General features: G+C 38.7%; 1 protein-coding gene across 1 annotated transcript in view; it reads right to left on the bottom strand.

Moving 5' to 3' along the window:
• The window catches only part of KCNK2 (potassium two pore domain channel subfamily K member 2), a 204646-nt gene extending 190055 nt beyond the window's left edge, over positions 1-14591 (bottom strand). The window contains exon 1 of the mRNA XM_070473932.1: positions 13921-14591. Within this exon, the coding sequence (XP_070330033.1) occupies positions 13921-13954 (34 nt within the window). The 5' untranslated portion in view covers positions 13955-14591. The remainder of the gene's footprint in view (positions 1-13920) is intronic.
• Positions 14592-19077: the final 4486 nt, after the last annotated feature.

The raw sequence follows: 19077 nt of genomic DNA, 5'->3' as shown, positions 1-19077 counted from the left end.
ACCCAGAATGGCACAAGGGAACGGCCACACATTTCCCGTGTCTCCTGAGATGGGCTGAGAAATTGCCAAAGCAGATTTGATGAGTTCTGATGTTTAGGACGAGGAGGATACAACTTTTGAGGACTCAGTAATCAGATATGGCACAATCTTGCCAGTGCCACCAAGACAGATGAAAAAATATCCATGCCAAGGACTTAGACTGTTGAAATCTGCCAAATTCAGGATTTGATAAGATCCTGAATTGACTGAAAAGACCCTGAAACAATGGGAGAAACTCCAAATTAACCCAAGATTAAATTTCTCTCAAGTAAAACAGGGAATGTAAACTAAAAGTTAAGTTCACTTTAAAGGAAAATCAAATCATATTTCTTAAACATGCAAATTTATAGGTTGAAAATCATAAGCACTTCACATGACTACCTCAAGCATAATTTTCTCACTGTCCAAACAAAGATGACAATTACCATAAAGTTTTTAAAATGTTGTTAATATCCAATACCCAGCTATCATCTATCAATGAAAACATACATTCTGTGATTTTTTTAAATTAGATCATTTGAAGCTGTGGAAATGACTACATCTTCTCTTCATTATTGAAATGGATTTGATTATTAGAGTTAGGCAGACCAGGAGTCTTATAAATGAAATTAAGAGGTGATAACCTATGTATGATATTTTAGTTAAAGGTTTTTTAATCCTAATTATTTGTCTGAGTGTATGGGATCGGAGGGCTTCGCAGACAGTACTAGTGGTAAAGAACCCCACTGCTAAGCCAGGAGACATAAGAGACGGGAGTTCGATCCCTGGTTTTGGAAGACCCCCTGGAGAAGGGCATGGCAGCCCACTCCAGTATTCATGCCTGGAGAACTCCCATGGACAGAGGAGCCTGGCAGGCTACAGTCCATGGGGTCACAAAGAGTCTGACATGACTGAAGTGAGTTAGCACTCACATACCCATATGATGGGAACAAAGAATAAAGTATAAAGGGAACTTTCTAGAATTCCCACATTCAGATGATTACCATCTTGAAACAATCACACTGGAAAACCATTGACATCTAAAGTATTGATGCTGAAAACATTCTTGGAATCCCTCTTTTGAAGTTGGCTTCTGAGATGGTATACAAGCCCCACAAGAAAATAGGTGCTGTCTCTCAAGAAAGATAGATATTCAAGAAAGATAGACATTAAAGAAAGGTAGTCTAAAAGTCTTTATAATCAGACTTTATCTTTGACTATTAATAATATTTCCAAGCTTGATACACTTACCCAATAAATTGGTCCCAAACAGTTTTAATGGAGTTCACAGCATAAAACTATCCTCAAAGAAGGCCCCACTGAAAATATCCAAAGCATCACACTTCTGAAGGACAGCTAATGAGCTACCAAAGGATTGCCACAAATGATGAAAGATAAGGAGGGAGGAATAAGGGAGGAAAGACAGTTAATACTATGAACTTTGACCAAGTGATCTATGATGAGTCATGAACTAAATCCTCTTAACATTTTTTTTTTCTTTTTAAAAAGCAAGACAATAATATCACATCAAAGAAAGGGAGAAAAGCATAACAGAGGCAAACCAGCTGGAGCATTCTCCAAGGAACACAACCAAGCGTTCTGAAAAACTGACAACACAAAAAGAGATGACCTTAAACATCTGTAAAATAAGTCTCTCTGAAAAGCATTGAAATGTGTGTTATCATATGTGAAATAGATCGCCAGTCCAGGTTCGATGCATGAGACAGGGTGCTCAGGGCTGGTGCACTGGGATGACCTGAGGGATGGGATGGGGAGGGAGGTGGGGGGGTGGTTCAGGATGGGGGACACATGTACACCTGTGGCTGATTCATGTCAATGTATGGCAAAGACCACCACAATATTGTAAGTAGTTAGCCCCCAATTAAAAAATAAATTAAATTAAATTAAAAAAATAAATAAGTCCCTCTAACAGTCTTCCTTCCTTACCTCCTAAAAGGATTGTGGGTGGTGTGTCCAAATGTTGCCAATCCTCAATCTCTAATTCCAACCATATAGAAGATGAATTAAATGAAATACGTTCCAAAGGAAAATTTTAAATATTATGTTAATATTCATGAGCAGAGTGAGTTTTTAATATTTAACAAACATTAATGCATCAGAGGGCTTCCCTGGCAGTCCAGTGACTGAGACTCCATTATTCCAGTTCAGGGGGAGCAGGTTTGATACCTGATCAGGGAACTAAGATCCCACTTGCCAAGATGTGCAGCCAAAGGAAAAAAAAAAAAATGAATGCATCAGCATTGACCAATGAAAACAGATATAGCAACTAACAGACACAAGCCACTTACAACAGACATTATCACTGTTGTTGTTTAGTCACTATGTCTTGTCCAACTCTTGAGACTCCATAGACTGTAGCCTGCCAGGCTCCTCTGTCTATGGGATTTGCCAGGCAAGAATACTGCAGTGGGTTGCCATTTCCTTCTCCAGGGGATCTTTTCAACGTTCCAGGGATCAAACCTGTGTCTCCTGAATTTCAGGCGGATTCTTTACCACTGGTCCACCAGGGAAGCCAGATATTATCATACTGGACATATTTGAGCACTGCTCGTGGCTGCTTCTTAATGGGAGAAATAGACCTTTTTTACATAGAGGTAGGTGTTTTTTTGTGTGTGAACTTACTATGAAACACAGCATCTCTAATCGCAACCTATCTTTTCAAGTCTGTTTTTTGCTTCAGAAAAGGTAAAAAACACATTGTACAAGTAGGTAGTTTTATCTGTTCATAAGATTTTAAAAGTAAAATGATATTACTCTATCAAACAGAAAAGGGCCTCCTAATTTTTTTCCTTTTTTTTTGAAATTGAAGTACAGTTGATGTGCTATATTATATGTTATAGGAATATAATATAGTGATTAGGAATTTTTAGAAGTTATACTCCAGTTAGAGTTACTATAAAATATTTGCTATTTCCTGTGCTGTACAGTATATCCTTGCAGCTTATTTTATCCCTAACAGTTTGTACCTGTTACTCTCCTACCCCTATATTGCTCCTCCCCCCTTCTCTCTTCCCACTATGTTTGTTTCTTCTTTATTCTCTATATTTATGTTTGAGTCTTTTTTATTATCAAAATTGCTTGGAGTCTAGGTTTTATTGGAGAAAACTATACTATGATCAGTTACTGATAATAGTGGAATAAGGATAAAAGAGCTCATTTTATAATATCAATACTTAGGGCTTCCCTGGTGGTTTAGACAGTAAAGAATCTACTTAGGACAGTATGGTTTTAGTAAAAGTTCACACACATTAAATAATGGGGCAAAATGGAGAGTCCAAAAAAAGACCTACAAAAATATAGTCAACTGAATTTTAATAAAAGTGCAAAGGTAATTCTGTGGATAAAAGGTAAGTCTTTTCCACAAATGGTGCTGAAAGAATTGGATGCGTGTGTGCTAAGTCACTTCAGTTGTATCAGAGTCTTATGCAATTTTATAATCCACCAGGCTTTTCTGTCCATGGGATTCTTCAGGCAAGAATAGTGGAGTGGGTTGCCATGCCCTCTTCCAGGAGATCTTTCTGACCCAGGGATCAAGCCCATGTCTTTTATATTTCCTGCATTGGTAGGCAGGTTCTTTACCATTAGTGCTACCTGGGAAGCCCAAAACAATTGGAAATTCATATGCAAAATTATATGCCTCAACCCACACTTCATATCCTATTTAAATAGTTTATAGTGGATCGTGGATCTATAATTTATAATTCATAAAATTATAAATCTTTTGATAAAACACAGGAGATAATGTTCATGAGTTTGGGTTGTGAAGAATTCTTATGAACAACACTAGCAGCTTGATCTATAAGAAAATAATAGATTGATTATATTGCATCATAACTAAAATCATCTTCTCTATAAAAGATGGTTAAGAGAGTAAAAAATAAACTACAGAAAATATCTTCAAATCACAAATCCAACAAAGAATTTATACCATAATTTAAAGAACTCTCAAAGTAACAATAAGAAAACAAATGTTGTTCAGTCACCCAGTCATGTCTGAGTCTTTGTGACCCCATGAACTGCAGCACTGCAGTCCTCCCTGTCCCTCACCACCTCCCAGAGTTTGCCCAAATTCATGTTCATTGCATCAGTGATGCCATCCAGCCATGTCATCTTCTGATGCCCTCTTCTCCTCCTGCCCTCAATCTTTCCCAGCACCAGGGACTTTTCCAATGAGTCATCTATTCACATTCGATGACCAAAATTCTGGAGCTTCAGGTTCAGCATCAGTCCTTCCAGTAAATATTCAGGGTTAATATCTCTTATGATAGACTGGTTTGATGTCCTTGCTGTCCAAGGGACTTTCAGGAGTCTTCTCCAGCACCACAGTTCAAAGGGATCAGTTCTTTGGCGTTCTGCCCTCTTTACTGTTCAACTCTCACAACCGTACATGACCACTGGGAAGATCATAGCCTTGACTATGCAGACCTTTGTTGGCAGAGTAACGTCTCTGCTTTTTAACACACTGTCTAGGTTTGTCATCACTTTCCTGCCAAGAAGCAATTGTCTTCTGATTTCATCATTGCTGTCACCGTCCGCAGTGATTTTGGAGCCCAAGAAGAGGAAATCTGTCCCTCGGTTCAGTTCAGTCACTTAGTCGTGTCTGACTCTTTGTGACCCCATGGACTGCAGCATGCCAGGCTTCCCTGTCCATCACCAGCTCCCGGAGCTTGCTCAAATTCATGTCCATCGAGTCAGTGATGCCATCCAACCATCTCATATTCTGTCGTCCTCTTCTCCCGCCTTCAATCTTTCCCAGCACCAGAATCTTTTCTAGGGAATCAGTTCTTCACATCAGGTGGCCATCCCCATGAACAGTATGAAAATCTGTCACTATTTCCAGCTTTCCCCCTTCTATATGCCATAGAGTAATGGATCCGGATGCCGTGATTTCAGTTTTTTTAATATTGAGTCTTAAGCCAGCTCCTTCACTCTTCTCCTTCACCCTCATCAAGAGGCTCTTTAATTCCTCTTCACTTTCTGCCATCAGAGTGGTATCATTCACATATCTGAGGGTGTTGATGTTTCACCTGCCTATCTTGATTCCAGCTAGTAACTTATTCATCCCAGAATGTCTCAGGATGTGCTCAGCACATAGGTTAAACAAACAGGGTGACAGCAGATGGCCCTATCATACTCCTTTCTCAATCCTGAACCAATCAATTTTTCCATACTGGGTTCTAACTATTGCTTCTTGGCCCACATACTGGTTTCTCAAGAGACAGGTAAGGTGGTCTGGTATTCCCATCTCTCTAAGAGCTTTCCACAGTTTGTCGTTATCCACACAGTCAAAGGCTTTAATGTAGTCGATGAAACAGAGAGAGATGTTTTTCTGAAATTCCTTTGCTTTCTCTATAATCCAACAAAAGCTGGCAATTTGATCTCTAGTTCCTCTTCCTTTTCTAAATTCAGTTTGGACAAATGGAAGTTCTTGGTTCACATAATGCCGAAGCCTAGCACACAAGATTTTAAGCATGACCTTACTAGCACATGAGATGAGTACAATTGTCCGACGGTAGCACATTCTTTGATACTACCCTTCTTGGGAATTGGGATGAGGATTGACCTTTTCCAGTCCTGTGACCACTGCTGAATCTTCCCGATTTGCTGACATAATGAGTGCAAAACTTTGATGGCATAATCTGCTAGAAATGTGAAAAGTTCTGCTGGCATTTCATTGCATCCACTAGCTTTATTAACAGCAGTGCTTCTTAAGGCCAACTTAACTTCGCACTCCAGAATGTCTGGATCTGGGTAACTAACCACACCATCATAATAATTCAGTTCACTAAGATCTTTTTAATACAGTTCCCCCATGTATTCTTACCATCTCTTCTTGATCTCTGCAGTGTCTACTAGGTCTCTACCATTTTTATCCTTTATTGTGCCCATCTTCGGGTGGAATGCTCCCTTGATATTTCCAGTTTTCCTGATGAGAGCTCTAGTCTTTCCCCTTTTGCTGTTTTCTTCTATTATTAAGCACTGTTCATTGAAGATGGCCTTCTTGTCTCTTCCAGCTATTTTTTGGAACTCTGCGTTTAATTGGATGTACCTTTCCTTCTCTCCTTTGCTTTCCACTTCTCTTCATTAGCCTGCTATTTGTAAAGCCTCCTCAGATAACCACTTTGCCTTCTTGCTTTTATTTTTCTTTGGGGTGGTTTTGTTCACCACCTCCTGTGCAATATTACAGACCTCTGTCTACAGTTCTTCTGGCACACTGTTAACTAGATCTAGTCCCTTAAATCTGGTTGTTACCTCTACTGCGGATTCATACAGGATTTGATTTAAATCATACCTGGCTGGCATATTGGTTTTCCTGATTTTCTTTAGTTTAAGCCTGAATTTTGCTATGAAAAGCTGAAGATCTGAGCCACAGTCATCTCCAGGTCTTGTTTTTGCTGACTGTATACTTCTCCATTTTTGACTACAAAGAATGTAAACAATTTGATTTCGGTATTGACCACGTGGTGACGTCCATATGTAAAGTTGTCTCTGTGTTGTTGAGAAATGGTATTTGCTATATGACTAGTGCTTTCTCTTGGCAGGATGCAGTTAACATTTTCCCTGCTTCATTTTGCTCTCCAAGGCCAAACTTGCCTGTTACTCTAGGTATATCAGGACTTCCTACTTTTGCATTTCAGTCCCTGACGATGAATAGAAAATCTTTTTTAGGTGTTAGTTCTAGGAAGTCTCCTAGGTCTTCATAGAACTGATCAGTTTCAGCTTCTTTAGCATGGCCAATAGAGGCATAGACTTGGAGTCAACATACTGTAATGCTGAATAGCTTGCCTTGGAAATGAACCAAGATCATTGTGTCATTTTTGAGGTTGCACCCAAGTACTGCATTTTGGATTCTTTTGTTGATTATGAGGGCTACTCCATTTCTCCTATGGGATTCTTGTCCACAGTAGTAGATATAATGGTCATCTGAATTCAGTTCACCCATTCCCATCTATTTTAGTTCACTGATTCCTAGGATGTTGATGTTTATTCTTACCATCTCCTGCTTTACCACATCCAGTTTTCTTTGATTCATGGCCCTGCATTCCAGGTTCCTATACAATACTGTTCTTTGCATCATTGGATTTTACTTTCATCACCAGAAAACAAATATCTAGTAAAAAATGGACAAGAGGTTTGAACAAACATTTCACCAAAGAAGATATTCAGATCACAAATCAGCACATGAAAAAATGCTCACCATCTTAAAGTCATAATGAGATGTCATTACACACTTTTTTTTTTTTTTTTTTTTTTGAGACGAATAAAACCATTTGTGAACAGGGCAGAATTTTGGGGAGGTAAGCTCGATAGAAAGGATAAGAAATAAAAAGAACAAAACAGACAATAAAACTGACCAGTGATGCCAAGTGCTGACAAGCAGGCAGAGAAACCAGAACTCTTACATTTTGTTGGTGGGAATGCAAATTGGTAAAGTCCATTTGGAAAACAGTTTGGCAGTTTCTTATAAACTTAGATGCACACTTACCATATTAGCTGCAACCTCATTCTGAGGAATTCATTACCCTAGAAAAATGAAAACACATTCACACAAAACCCTGTGCTGACAGTGCATCATGTTTACAACAGCCTTGTTTATAATCATCAAAAACTAGAAATAGTCTGAGGGTTCTACACTGGTGAATAAATCAACAAACTCTGGCACAATAAAATACTGCTAGGCAGTAAGAGGAAACAAACTATTGACAGACACAGATGAATCACGATTGCATTCTGCTAAGTAAAAGACACCAGACTCAAAAGGTTGCAAACTGTATTATTTCACTTATATGACTTTCTGGAAAAGGGGAAAACCAGACTCAAAATGTTGCAAACTGTATTATTTCACTTGTATGACTTTCTGGAAAAGGCAAAACTATAGAGACTAAAACGGATAAGTGTCCCCAGGAGCTGGGGATGGGGAGGTTTTTACTACAAACTGGCAGTATGAGGGACTATTTTGGCAATGAAGGAGCTGTTCTTTATCTTGATTGTGGTGATGGTTACAAGACTCTATATATTTGTCAGAACTCAGAGATATATGCACAGAAATATCAGTTAATTTTATATTATGTACATTGTTTAGTAATCTAAGACATATAAACAATATAAAAATCTGGTTTTTTGTGAGCAGACTATCTTAAATGGACAGATAAGAATCCTGTGAAGTGAAATGTTAGTCGCTCAATCATGTCCGACTCTGCGACCCCATGTAACTGTAGCCCACTAGTCTCCTCTGTCCATGGGATTCTCTAGGCAAGAATACTGGAGTGGGTAGCCATTCCCTTCTCCGGGGGGTTTTACTGACCCAGGGATTGAATCCAGGTCTCCTGCATTGCAAGCGGATTCTTTACCATCTGAGCTACAAGGGAGGACCTAAAGAATCTTGTACCATTCTCCAAAAAACAAAAAAACTTCAAAACATAAAGAAAGAAAAGCAAGAACTTTTTCAGGATTGCACTACTCAGAACTTTTAAAATGTCAAGGTGTGAAAAGTTTACTGTCTGCTTTTATACATGACTGCTCAATTCAGCTTGACCTGTCACCTTGGGTTTCAAAGGGACAAAAACAGCGTAATGGAAACAAAACACTTTGGCATCTTGCTATTTAATGACCCGTAATTGCACCTCCATTAGCTCTGCTGCACCTAGTCTAATCTGAGAGGCTGTTTCCCTAACAGGAGAAAGGAGTAATAAGGATACTGCTCTCTGAGCCATTTTCATGCAGATCAAAGTTTTCTCGAAGTTTCAATCGATTCAATTCAAAATGTGCCTAAGCCCTCGGTTTCGAAGTTTCCTCTTGAAGGCAACATTTTTCATAAAATGTCATCAACCAGAAGTATTATACAGAACATGTGGCAATGTTAAGCTTTTAAACGAAAAGAAAATTAAGAACTGAGCTAACACAATATTGTACAAAAGAGGTTGCTGTTAAGAAAAAAATCAATTCATTTCATTTCAAAATCACCTAGTGGATAACTTGTATAAGATATATGGACCTTGCTGCTGTCTAGTTTTCTGGTTTTCTCTTGTATCTTTAAACTGTGATTCTTGCCGGCTAAAATCTTCAGTCACACCAAGAAAGGCTTCTGATTATTAGGCACAAATCAACACATATAACCATACCCAGAGTCTCTGTATCTATGCCTATAAGATGTAGTTTATCAACCTTTGACCTTTGTACATATGCATAAATATATATATGCTTATTTGTTTATATAGCATATAAATGAAAAACTATAAGATATATAAAAGTATCCAGATCCATATCATTTTAGATAAGGAAGATGGCCAAGAGCGTTGACTGTGGCCTTGACTCCTTTGTAAAACAAAGAGCAAGTCTCAACAGCTTTACTCTCTAGAAGTGTCTAGGATATACTGTTGGTAGAGGATCCAGGGAATTCCAACAGCACAGATTTTCTGCATGCCTAACTGGGGTTGAACCTAGTTTCAGTATCTCTTTTTGGGTGCCTGATTGGTTGGGCCTCCACAGAAGGCACCAAACAAGGTAAATTTTAATTACTGCTCAAGTTTAAGGGTCCTACTAAGGTATGAGATAAGCAGATGAGTCTCATTATCTAGATAAACATCAGAGATAGTCATAAAACCATTAGATAAATTATACTAGGTGAAAAATCTTATTTCATATTTAATCTCCTCAGACAATTCTGCCTAATCTCTGAACTATTATTCATATCATGCAGTAAGTAAAGTAAATGTAGCATCCCTCTCTACTTCAAAGATAAGAAAACATGAAATTATATGTGTAGAAACATTTTTAAAAGAAAATGGCACTAAACAGATGCAAGATAATATTTTCTTTAATAGCTACTAATGACACTCTTCTTAATACATAGCAACTTTCTATATGGGCTTCTCGGATGGTGCAGCTGGTTAAGAATCCACCTGCCAATGCAGGAGACTCAAGAGATGTGGGTTCAATCCCTGGGCCAGGAAGATCCCCAGAAGTAGGTAATGACAACCCACTCCAGTAATCTTGCCTGAAGAATGCCATGGACAGAGGAACCTGGGGGGCTACAGTCCATTGGGTTGCAGTCAGACACTACTGAGCATGTCCACACACACTCACAACTTTCCAGAAAGTAAATCTATCAGCTAGATTGTTATTTCATATCTATGATGTGTAAACATTGCTTAGGCTAGTTTAAGCACTAGTATAAGAATGACGGTTCTGCCAAGTGCTTTGCACTTATGCTGGTAACAAATGGACACAATAAATTAAATCATCAAAATATACCATCCCCTTAAAACTTGGACTTTTGTAGACACCGTAGGAAGATGTCATAGGAAAAATTTTGAAGATGAACATTTTATGTCCTTAAACTCTCCAAAACTGATTCTCCTGAGAATGACCTTGTTGGCTGTGGTGGGTTTCCTAAAGTGGTTAAAAACAGGAAAGAGGAAATTCATCAGCCAAGGCCAACCCAGTGTTTACAGTATCTTAGTCATTGAAGACTGCAGAATAGTCAATCAGATTAATTTAGACCACGTAACACATCAAAATCAGTCCTGAATATTCATTGGAAGGACTGATGCTGGAGCTGAAACTCCAATACTTTGGCCACCTGATGCAAAGAACTGACTCTCTGGAAAAGACCATGATGCTGGGAAAGATTGAAGGTGGATGAGAAGGGGACGACAGAGGATGAGATGGTTGGATGGCATTACTGGCTTGATGGACATAAGTCTGAGTAAACTCCAGGAGTTGGTGATGGACAGAAAAGTCTGGTGTGCTGCAGTCCATGGGGTCGCAAAGAGTCAGACATGACTGAGCGACTGAACTTAACACATTATGAACATCACAAAACCCCTTTTTTACTTTCAAATCATACATTCTGATTGCCTTATTCTTTTACTACACTTGTAATAGCTTTGCTTTACAATTTTCTTATGAGGCGCCCACTAGGCGGAGAATAGATAATTCTACTGAGTTGCGTCTTCAAATAGCATTTTAGCGCAAGCAAGGAATTTAGGTTATTTTAAACATCTAAGGATTTCCCTGATGGCTCAGATGGTAAAGCGTCTGTCTACAATGCGGGAGACCCAGGTTCGATCCCTGGGTCGGGAAGATCCCCTGGAGAAGGAAATGACAGCCCACTCCAGTACTCTTGCCTGGAAAATCCCATGGATGGAGGAGCCTGGTAGGATGCAGTCCATGGGGTCGCTACGAGTCGGACACGACTGAGCGACTTCACTCACTCACTCAAACATCTAAGGCATCCCAGGAGGCGCTAGTGGTAAAATCCTGCCTGCCAATGCAGAAGATGTAACAGAGGCTGGTTCCATCCCTGGGTGGGGAAGATCCCCTGGAGGAGCGCATGGCAATCCACTCAGTATTCTTGCCTGGAGAATCCTACAGACCAGAGGAACCTGGCAGGCTGCAGGTCATAGGATTGCACAGAGTCGGAACTCGACTGAAGCGACTTTGCATCACGCATGCAAATATCTAGAATTACTAGAATGAGAAAACTAGAAAGATCTCCAAAGCTCATGTAGTTTAACCATCTTACCAGGCCAAGCAGTTGACATAAATTATCTCACTTAATCTTTACAATAATTCTAAAAGGGAATTATTAACCCCGTTTCTGCATGGGAAACCAGACATTTAGAGTTTAAGTAATTTGCTCAAGGTCACACAGTTTATAAATGAGAAATCTGGAATTCCAATGCACATTTGTCTGATTAAAAATATTTTCTTTTCCCTCCAAGTTAAGCCTCCTCATCTACCAGTAGTAGGAGTGGCAAGGAGTTTATTCCTCCTAATACAGCAAATCTTAAACAGTTCGGCAATAGATGTTTCTGATGTCGAACAACTAACTAGGAAAGATTATACTATGCCATAAAAATTCAAATTATTATTTGTTATCAATAACTATATTCTGATCAGTACTGGTGGGGGCAGGGGGAGGGACACATCCTATACCTACATTTTCCTTTTGAAGATAATCCTCAAAATCAGTCTACCATACATTAGCTTTCAGATTATGATCAGATCCCTTTCTATTCCTTAAAAATGAAGGCTTAAGACTCCTCCAATGTTGTATCATTTCTTGACTGCGGTCTCAGAATCCTGCCTAATAAATCTGGGTGAATTTAATGTGAAAAAATGCTCATGCAGACAGTACCAGCCAACCTTTTAATTCTTAAAAGAACTTCTAAATGATTCCTATAGAATATCTTGTTCTAATTATAGTTACATTCTGATAGATATGCCTGGATAAATTACTTTTAAAATACATAGAAAGTAGGAGACTAAACAGTTATTGGGATAATTTATGCTTATCTAAATGTTATATATGATTATTCAAAAATCTTTTACCTTGATGACAGTTGTTGCTTAGTTACAGCTTCCATCATCTCCTACTCAAAGGTTCCCAGACACAACAAAATCATGTATATAGCATTCTTATTTCCTACTTGTGGTAGTAGAAGGACGTGTGTTTAGTTTGATAAATATCTATAGCAAATGACCTAGGCAAAAATTGAGGTACTAGAACAGTGCTACCTGGCATTATATGAGATGGAGATGACATCTATAATGAATTTCCATTACCTCTCCAGCACTCTTTCACTCCATGGCTTTCTCCATATTTTCTGCTTCTCTTCTTTCACTCCAGGAACACTTGGCTTGACTCCAAGAATCTCTTCATCTGCTCACCTCTCCGTTTATTTTCATGTCCCTTACACCTAAAAACTGATCTCCCCATTTGAGGATTTGGCCAACGTCCTGACCTACCCATCAATCCTCAGCAGAGGGGGCTCCAAAATTGCTAATTCCAAGTCTCAGTGCCACAAACTAGCTCCTGGAAATTATATACTAGTTGGAACTAAACTGATATTTTATATACTGAATTGCTCCAGAAGAATTATGATACCCCTTCAGATAAACAATGTTACACAAACAACCAGGAATAGAAATCCATTCAAAATTTTATTTTTAAAGCAATTCCTTATTGAAAACAGCAAAACAATGTAACACCATTATTCTACAGTTCTTTGTTAAACAATTTAATCACACATTCATGGGTAAGTTCATAAAGTGAAATCCCGATATGAATGACTACTATATAATTAGGATACTTGTTCTATTACCCAACATCAGCCTACACTCAACATGCAACAACTATCAAGTATGTACTCTGTGCCAGGCACTAAATATGGACTTAGCTATATTTAATAATTACATAGCATTAGGCTATTGATGAGCTTGATTCACATTTCCAAGATCATAACAATATTCATATGGAGTTAGAAGTCTTATATAGAGAAATCTAAATGATTTTCAGAATAACTTACCAATATATTATGGAAATGTAAATATTTTAAAATGCCTTAGTTCTCAAGTTTAAAACTATCATACCTCTTCTTCCCCATTTTCAAAATTCTAACACACCTCTTCCCCCTACTGTATATAAATTAGATTCACTAAGGAAAGAACTAATATTCTCTCTAAGCAAATTACAAATACTGTGCCAAACTATGAAAAAACACAATTGCAGGATTAAACATAACATGGAACCAAAGTAACATCATTTAAATAACCAGAATCCAAATGTAAGGGGATTTATAGATACAAATATTGATCAACTTTACATTGCCAGAGTAATACATCCAACATTAAAAGCCTGATATTACATGCCTATTGTATAAAACATGCCCATGTCAACTTGCAATTTATTTGTGTTGCAAGGTCATGGAAAAAATTCCAGTAACTAATCCTCTGTTGGAATCACCCATTGAGTTTAATTATAGACTTGACTATAATGAAGACTCCTTACATCAAGTACTTGCTTGGAAATCTAACTCCACATACTCTAGAAATTTTGAAAATATTTAGACACTTGATTATCACAAAAATACTTACAGTAGAAGTTCCTTTTTGCTCGTGGGTTCATCATTTGGGGATGTTTTCATCAGGAGTCATCATGCTTTTGATCTTTAATGCCGTTCTTCCTCCAAGGTTTCTTGTCCGTAATTTCCCAAACAGAGTCACTTGTACTAACAAGCCATCGTCCCATACTGTTTCCTTTTTGTGTGTGAATGTTACCCTGTAGATCGATTTCCTGTCCAGAAACACTCAAAAGTGAACAAACGCTGCCGTATGCAAGTGAAAATGTGCTACTCAAACACTGTTTTTGCGGTTTGGTTCAGGAAGAAATTCCCTCATTGAAACTATATCACAGTTGTCCCAGAGAACTTAAAAGGCAGAAGTTTCTTCCTTATGAATGAGCATGTCCAAATTGCCAGAGTCATTTACTCGCATTAGTTTGTAGCTCAAGTTCTACTTCACCCAAAGCATCGTGTATTGTGTGCAGCCTAAAGACACTCCCAATTGCCACAGTAATAATATCCCAACTATATTTTAAAATCAGGCTCAGTATGCTTTGAAGTACATAATGTTTTCCATTCCTGAAAGGACAAAGAGATCTACATTGTCAAAGTTTATTTTTAAGCTCACATGCTTGCTAAGTGCAGTGGCGAGCAGGCTTTCCGTGCCTGTAGTACCATAGCTGGAACCTATTAATGCAAACAGATGAATCGCTGGCTTGGTTCCACATGGGCTTTTATTTCTTTTTTTTTAAAAAAACCTTATCTAAATTGTACTGATTATAATTTCTTAAATCAAGAATGCTATCACTTTTCTGAGCTTGCTTGTTTGAATTTGATCAGTACAGAAGCAATGCAAGCCAGGCAAATAAGAGGAAGGTTTCCAATAGCTTTTGCAGAGATAAGAAAGTTAGTAATTAGAGGCAGCTCCTGTTTCTGGAGTAAGTTTGAGGGGCATTTGGAGACAATAAAAATGACAACAAATTTTAAATAAAGAAACCAAAGATAAGGAATGAAAGGCAGAGTGAGAGAGAGGAGAGAAGAGGAGAGATAGAGAGAGCCAAAGCCAGAGTGAGAGAGAGAGACGGGGGTGCTTTGACCATTAGCAATAATTCTTCACATATTTTCTTATTGTTGGGAAAGCAAATTGCTCTGGTTTGTATAACCCCCTACCAGTCTGCTCAACCCACCAAAATTAGCCCACATGTCATCTAATACCAGACTAAGACTTGTGGAAACACATTACTGCTCTATTAGAGCCGTAACAAAATACAGCTGAGCAGTGCGCATAAGGCGGTAGGGTGACCCTGGGGTAATACAACCCGTGTTATGGAATTTCTAGCCCAAATTTTAAACATCTGGTTTTGATATGATAATAAATGTGATAATGTACATTAAATACCAGTATTCAGGTAACCTAATCTTTCCATCTGACTAAAACAATGCATGCTTTTCAAATCATGTGGGAGTGAGAGAAATTGGACAGACACATATTTATACCTGCATATACCAAAATAACCCTCGCCAGGCACAAACTTATGTGTATACATAAGCGGCAAGAGCACATAAGCGGACTTCATTCAGAATTGAGTGAGTTTTCACTGAATCCCCGTGCTCTCTTTTCTGGACGTCTCTTTGCACAGTTGCACTAACTGGTAGGAGAGCTGGCTGAGAGAGAGGGGAATGGAAAGAGAAGGTGAAAAATAATAATGCTCATTGGACCAGACAGAGACCTGAACCCCTGACCTTCGCTTCATTAGTACCACCTCATGCTACAATCCGATGAAGTACCCAGTCACTGGCAACTTGAAAAATAAACTAATCAGATTATCCTTATCCTGTTTTAACTTTGTGGGAAAGAATTTCTGCATTTCAAATCCAAATATTACCATATTACTAGATGTCATGTAATTCAGAGCTGTAAATGGTTTTAGAGTCTAGAAGTTAAGATTTCTTTAAATTAGCATCTTAGAATTAGACCAGTGGATGAAAAAGCCCTAACTCATAAACATTTGCTGACCTTATATATTTGCAAATGAGAAGGCTGATGAAGTGACCCAAGGATGGAGAAGGTGAAAGCTACTGGGGTGAAAGTCATGTTGGGAATGACGAAAGGTTGGTTAATGTGGGATTGAGAGATAAGGAAGTGGTTAATGATGGTTGATGGTTTGTTTCCTCCTGATGCACAAAGTTCCATGATTCAGGTGAATGGTATTTGAAGGAGTTGGCACAAAATAAAAACCTCAAATGCTCTTTCTTGGTTTAAGCCAAACCCAAACCTTTTCAAAGGCGTGAAAACATGCAGCCACACTGGTATGGTTTTCCTTTGCTGGGCCACCCTTCTGCCTGGTGCTAGCCAGCACCACACAGAACTCTTGCGACATGAGCATGGAATTTTAAATTCTGCCAAAAAAAAAAAAAAAGAGGGATTGGAAATTTCATGAGAATGGTTATTCTTAGGAGATTTCTATCCCAGATTCCTAACTTGTGTGGCGCAGATAAGCATCTACAAGGCACTGCCAACCTTCTGAGGTCCCTGATGGATTTATTTTCAATCACATTTCTGCATAGAGACCTCAAAGTAACAGTGAATGCAATGGTTTGTTTTGAAATATTTTCTGTATGCCAGCCCATGATCCCCCTACCTATGTGGAAATGGGTTTGGAACGCCATTTGCAACACAAACATTGGGTTTGAATGTCCCCAGAACATGTTCAATTTTTAGATGAGACATGTTCACATTCTCCCAAATGAAAACAACCTACCCCAAAGGAAACCTTCAATTAAATTATTTCACTTCTGAGAACTTCAAAATATTATAAGAATATTTTCCTGGCATACTGTTACATGTATAGCTACCCAAGGTCTTCCTATAGGTTCGTTTCCATGAGAAGACTATATGGTAAATACAACCAACATCTCACTATCTGGGACACTGTATCAGTTAGTCATTGCTATGTAACACACCTACTGCAAAACTCAATGGCTTAAAATAATAGACATTTATTGTTGACTGTTTTACAGGTCAGCATAATAATTCTGGTCATATCTGGGCAATAGCTACATGCCAAGTAGGTGACTCTGTGATCTTTATTATGTTTGGGAGGTTAGCTCTCTGCAAGCTGATATAGAATAGACTCGTATAACTCAATAGCTGGGAAAATGGAACTCTTGTGTCTTCACTTGTACCTGTTTTTCATAATCCTTCAATAAGTGAGCTCAGGAACTCTCTGGCCAGCTTAAATATGTTTTCAAGGCAATCAAAGCAAGAGAGGAAGTATAAATGTAGAAGTGCACTTTAACACCTCTATTTGGATCAACTTGCTGAGCCCAGAGTCAATGTGCATTTTTGGAAGTGGCAGAGATTCAGTACCAAAAGATGTGGATACACAGAGGCATGGAAAGTTGGGGCCATTCATACAATCTCTCTACCACAGGCATACTGAAAATAAGAAGTCAGTCATATTCAGTCACTTGGATGAATCCACAACAATTTCAGCTTTCTAGGTGCCTCAGAGGTAAAAGCTTTGCTTGCCCATGCAGGAACCTCAGGAGATGTGGGTTCGATCCTTGGATCTGCAAGATCCACAATCGGAGGAAATGGCAACCCACTCCAGTATTCTTGCCAGGACAATCCCATGGGCTGCAGTCTACAGGGCTGCAAAGTGTTGGACACGCCCGCGTGACTGAGCACACACACACACATTGGGATGCCTCAACCTGTGAGATTAGAATCAGCTTTCAGCACCGAGAGAGGAGAAGAAAGCCAAATTCCAAATTGAAGTGGGTTGAAAGTGCCCTAAGAACGCACAGGCAACACACCAAAACGGCACCTGTGAGAGAGACGAAGTTGGAGGGACGGCTGGAGATGGCATGAGGAACGCGTGAGACACAAAAGGAGCCACCGACCATGACGAACCAAGCTAGCAAGCACTAGCAGTTACAAAGACGAACACTCGGGGGAAACCTCTCCAGCTTAATTTGCTTCAAGGTGGTTCTTTGAGGAGGAGCACAGTTACAGAGGTAATCATCTACAGGAGACAGTGAAGTTTATTCAAAGGATAGTCATGAAAATGAGATAACAGAAGAGCACCCGTGTCAAGGGCACACTTGATATACTTCCTCCAGTCAGTATCAGCTGTGAACGATTGAGCACTTAGTATGGCCAGACGCTGAAACTTTATAATGATTTTTCCTAATTTTGAAAATACTTTGAAAAACATCAGTAGGCATGATTTGCCCACAGGCCATAAAGGTGAAACTCCAGATATAGAGGTTTCATTTCTATGGAGCAATCTCTAACAGACGTTCCAAATATATATATATTAACATTAACAAATTATAAGTGATTTGCCACCAGAATATAAATAATGTAAAAATTGTTAGATCTTCCTAGAGTTCAAACACATAGTTAAGAGGTTCCTAAAGATATTTTTGGCTTTCCCTGGTGGCTCAGTGGTAAAGAATCCACCTGCAATGCAGGAAACGCAGGTTCAATCCCTGGGTCAGGAAGATCCCCTGGAGAAGGAAATGGCAACCCACTCTAGTATTCTTGTCTGGGAAATCCCATGGTCAGAGGAACGTGGCAGGCTACGTTCTGTGGGGTTGCAAGACTTAGATATGATTTGGCAACAAAACCACCAACCACCACAAAGATATTTTTATATCCTGAAAGCTTTTGCATTTTAAAAGTTTGCATTTTTGTGTTCTTTATCTAGAATTCTAATGGGCACTTCTAGAATCCCACCCCAAAGTTAATTGCCCCTTATTTTTTTTATGTTCAAGTCTATTTTATTAAAATTATTTGGCAATTCTGGCAGCGGTACAAAGTTTGACCACTGGACACAAAATAGACATGAGTCTCTAATTTTGGTTTGTTGTGGGTTTGGGTACATGTACTCTTCTAAATCTTCTGCCCTTCACTTCATTACCAAATGGCAATGTGCCTTAAGTTTCTCTGTCTACAATACTCTATTATTTATAGAACAGGTATTTGTAAAATAATATTGGAAAACTAAAATGCACAGCTGTAAAAAACTCTCTTCAAATATTAAGAACATATAAAGCATATTGAAGACATCTACATTTAGTCCTTCAAGTAACTAGACAAGTGGTTTGATGCCTTGTATTACATTTATTTATTGCTAATTACAGTTCAGAGACTAAAGCGTTTCCAAAAACTACGAAACCCTTC

The sequence above is a fragment of the Odocoileus virginianus genome, chromosome 11, assembly GCF_023699985.2.
Source record: "Odocoileus virginianus isolate 20LAN1187 ecotype Illinois chromosome 11, Ovbor_1.2, whole genome shotgun sequence".
Lineage (NCBI taxonomy): Eukaryota > Metazoa > Chordata > Mammalia > Artiodactyla > Cervidae > Odocoileus > Odocoileus virginianus.
Note: the sequence above shows the minus strand (reverse complement) of the source record. Positions and strands in the feature narration are given on the sequence as shown.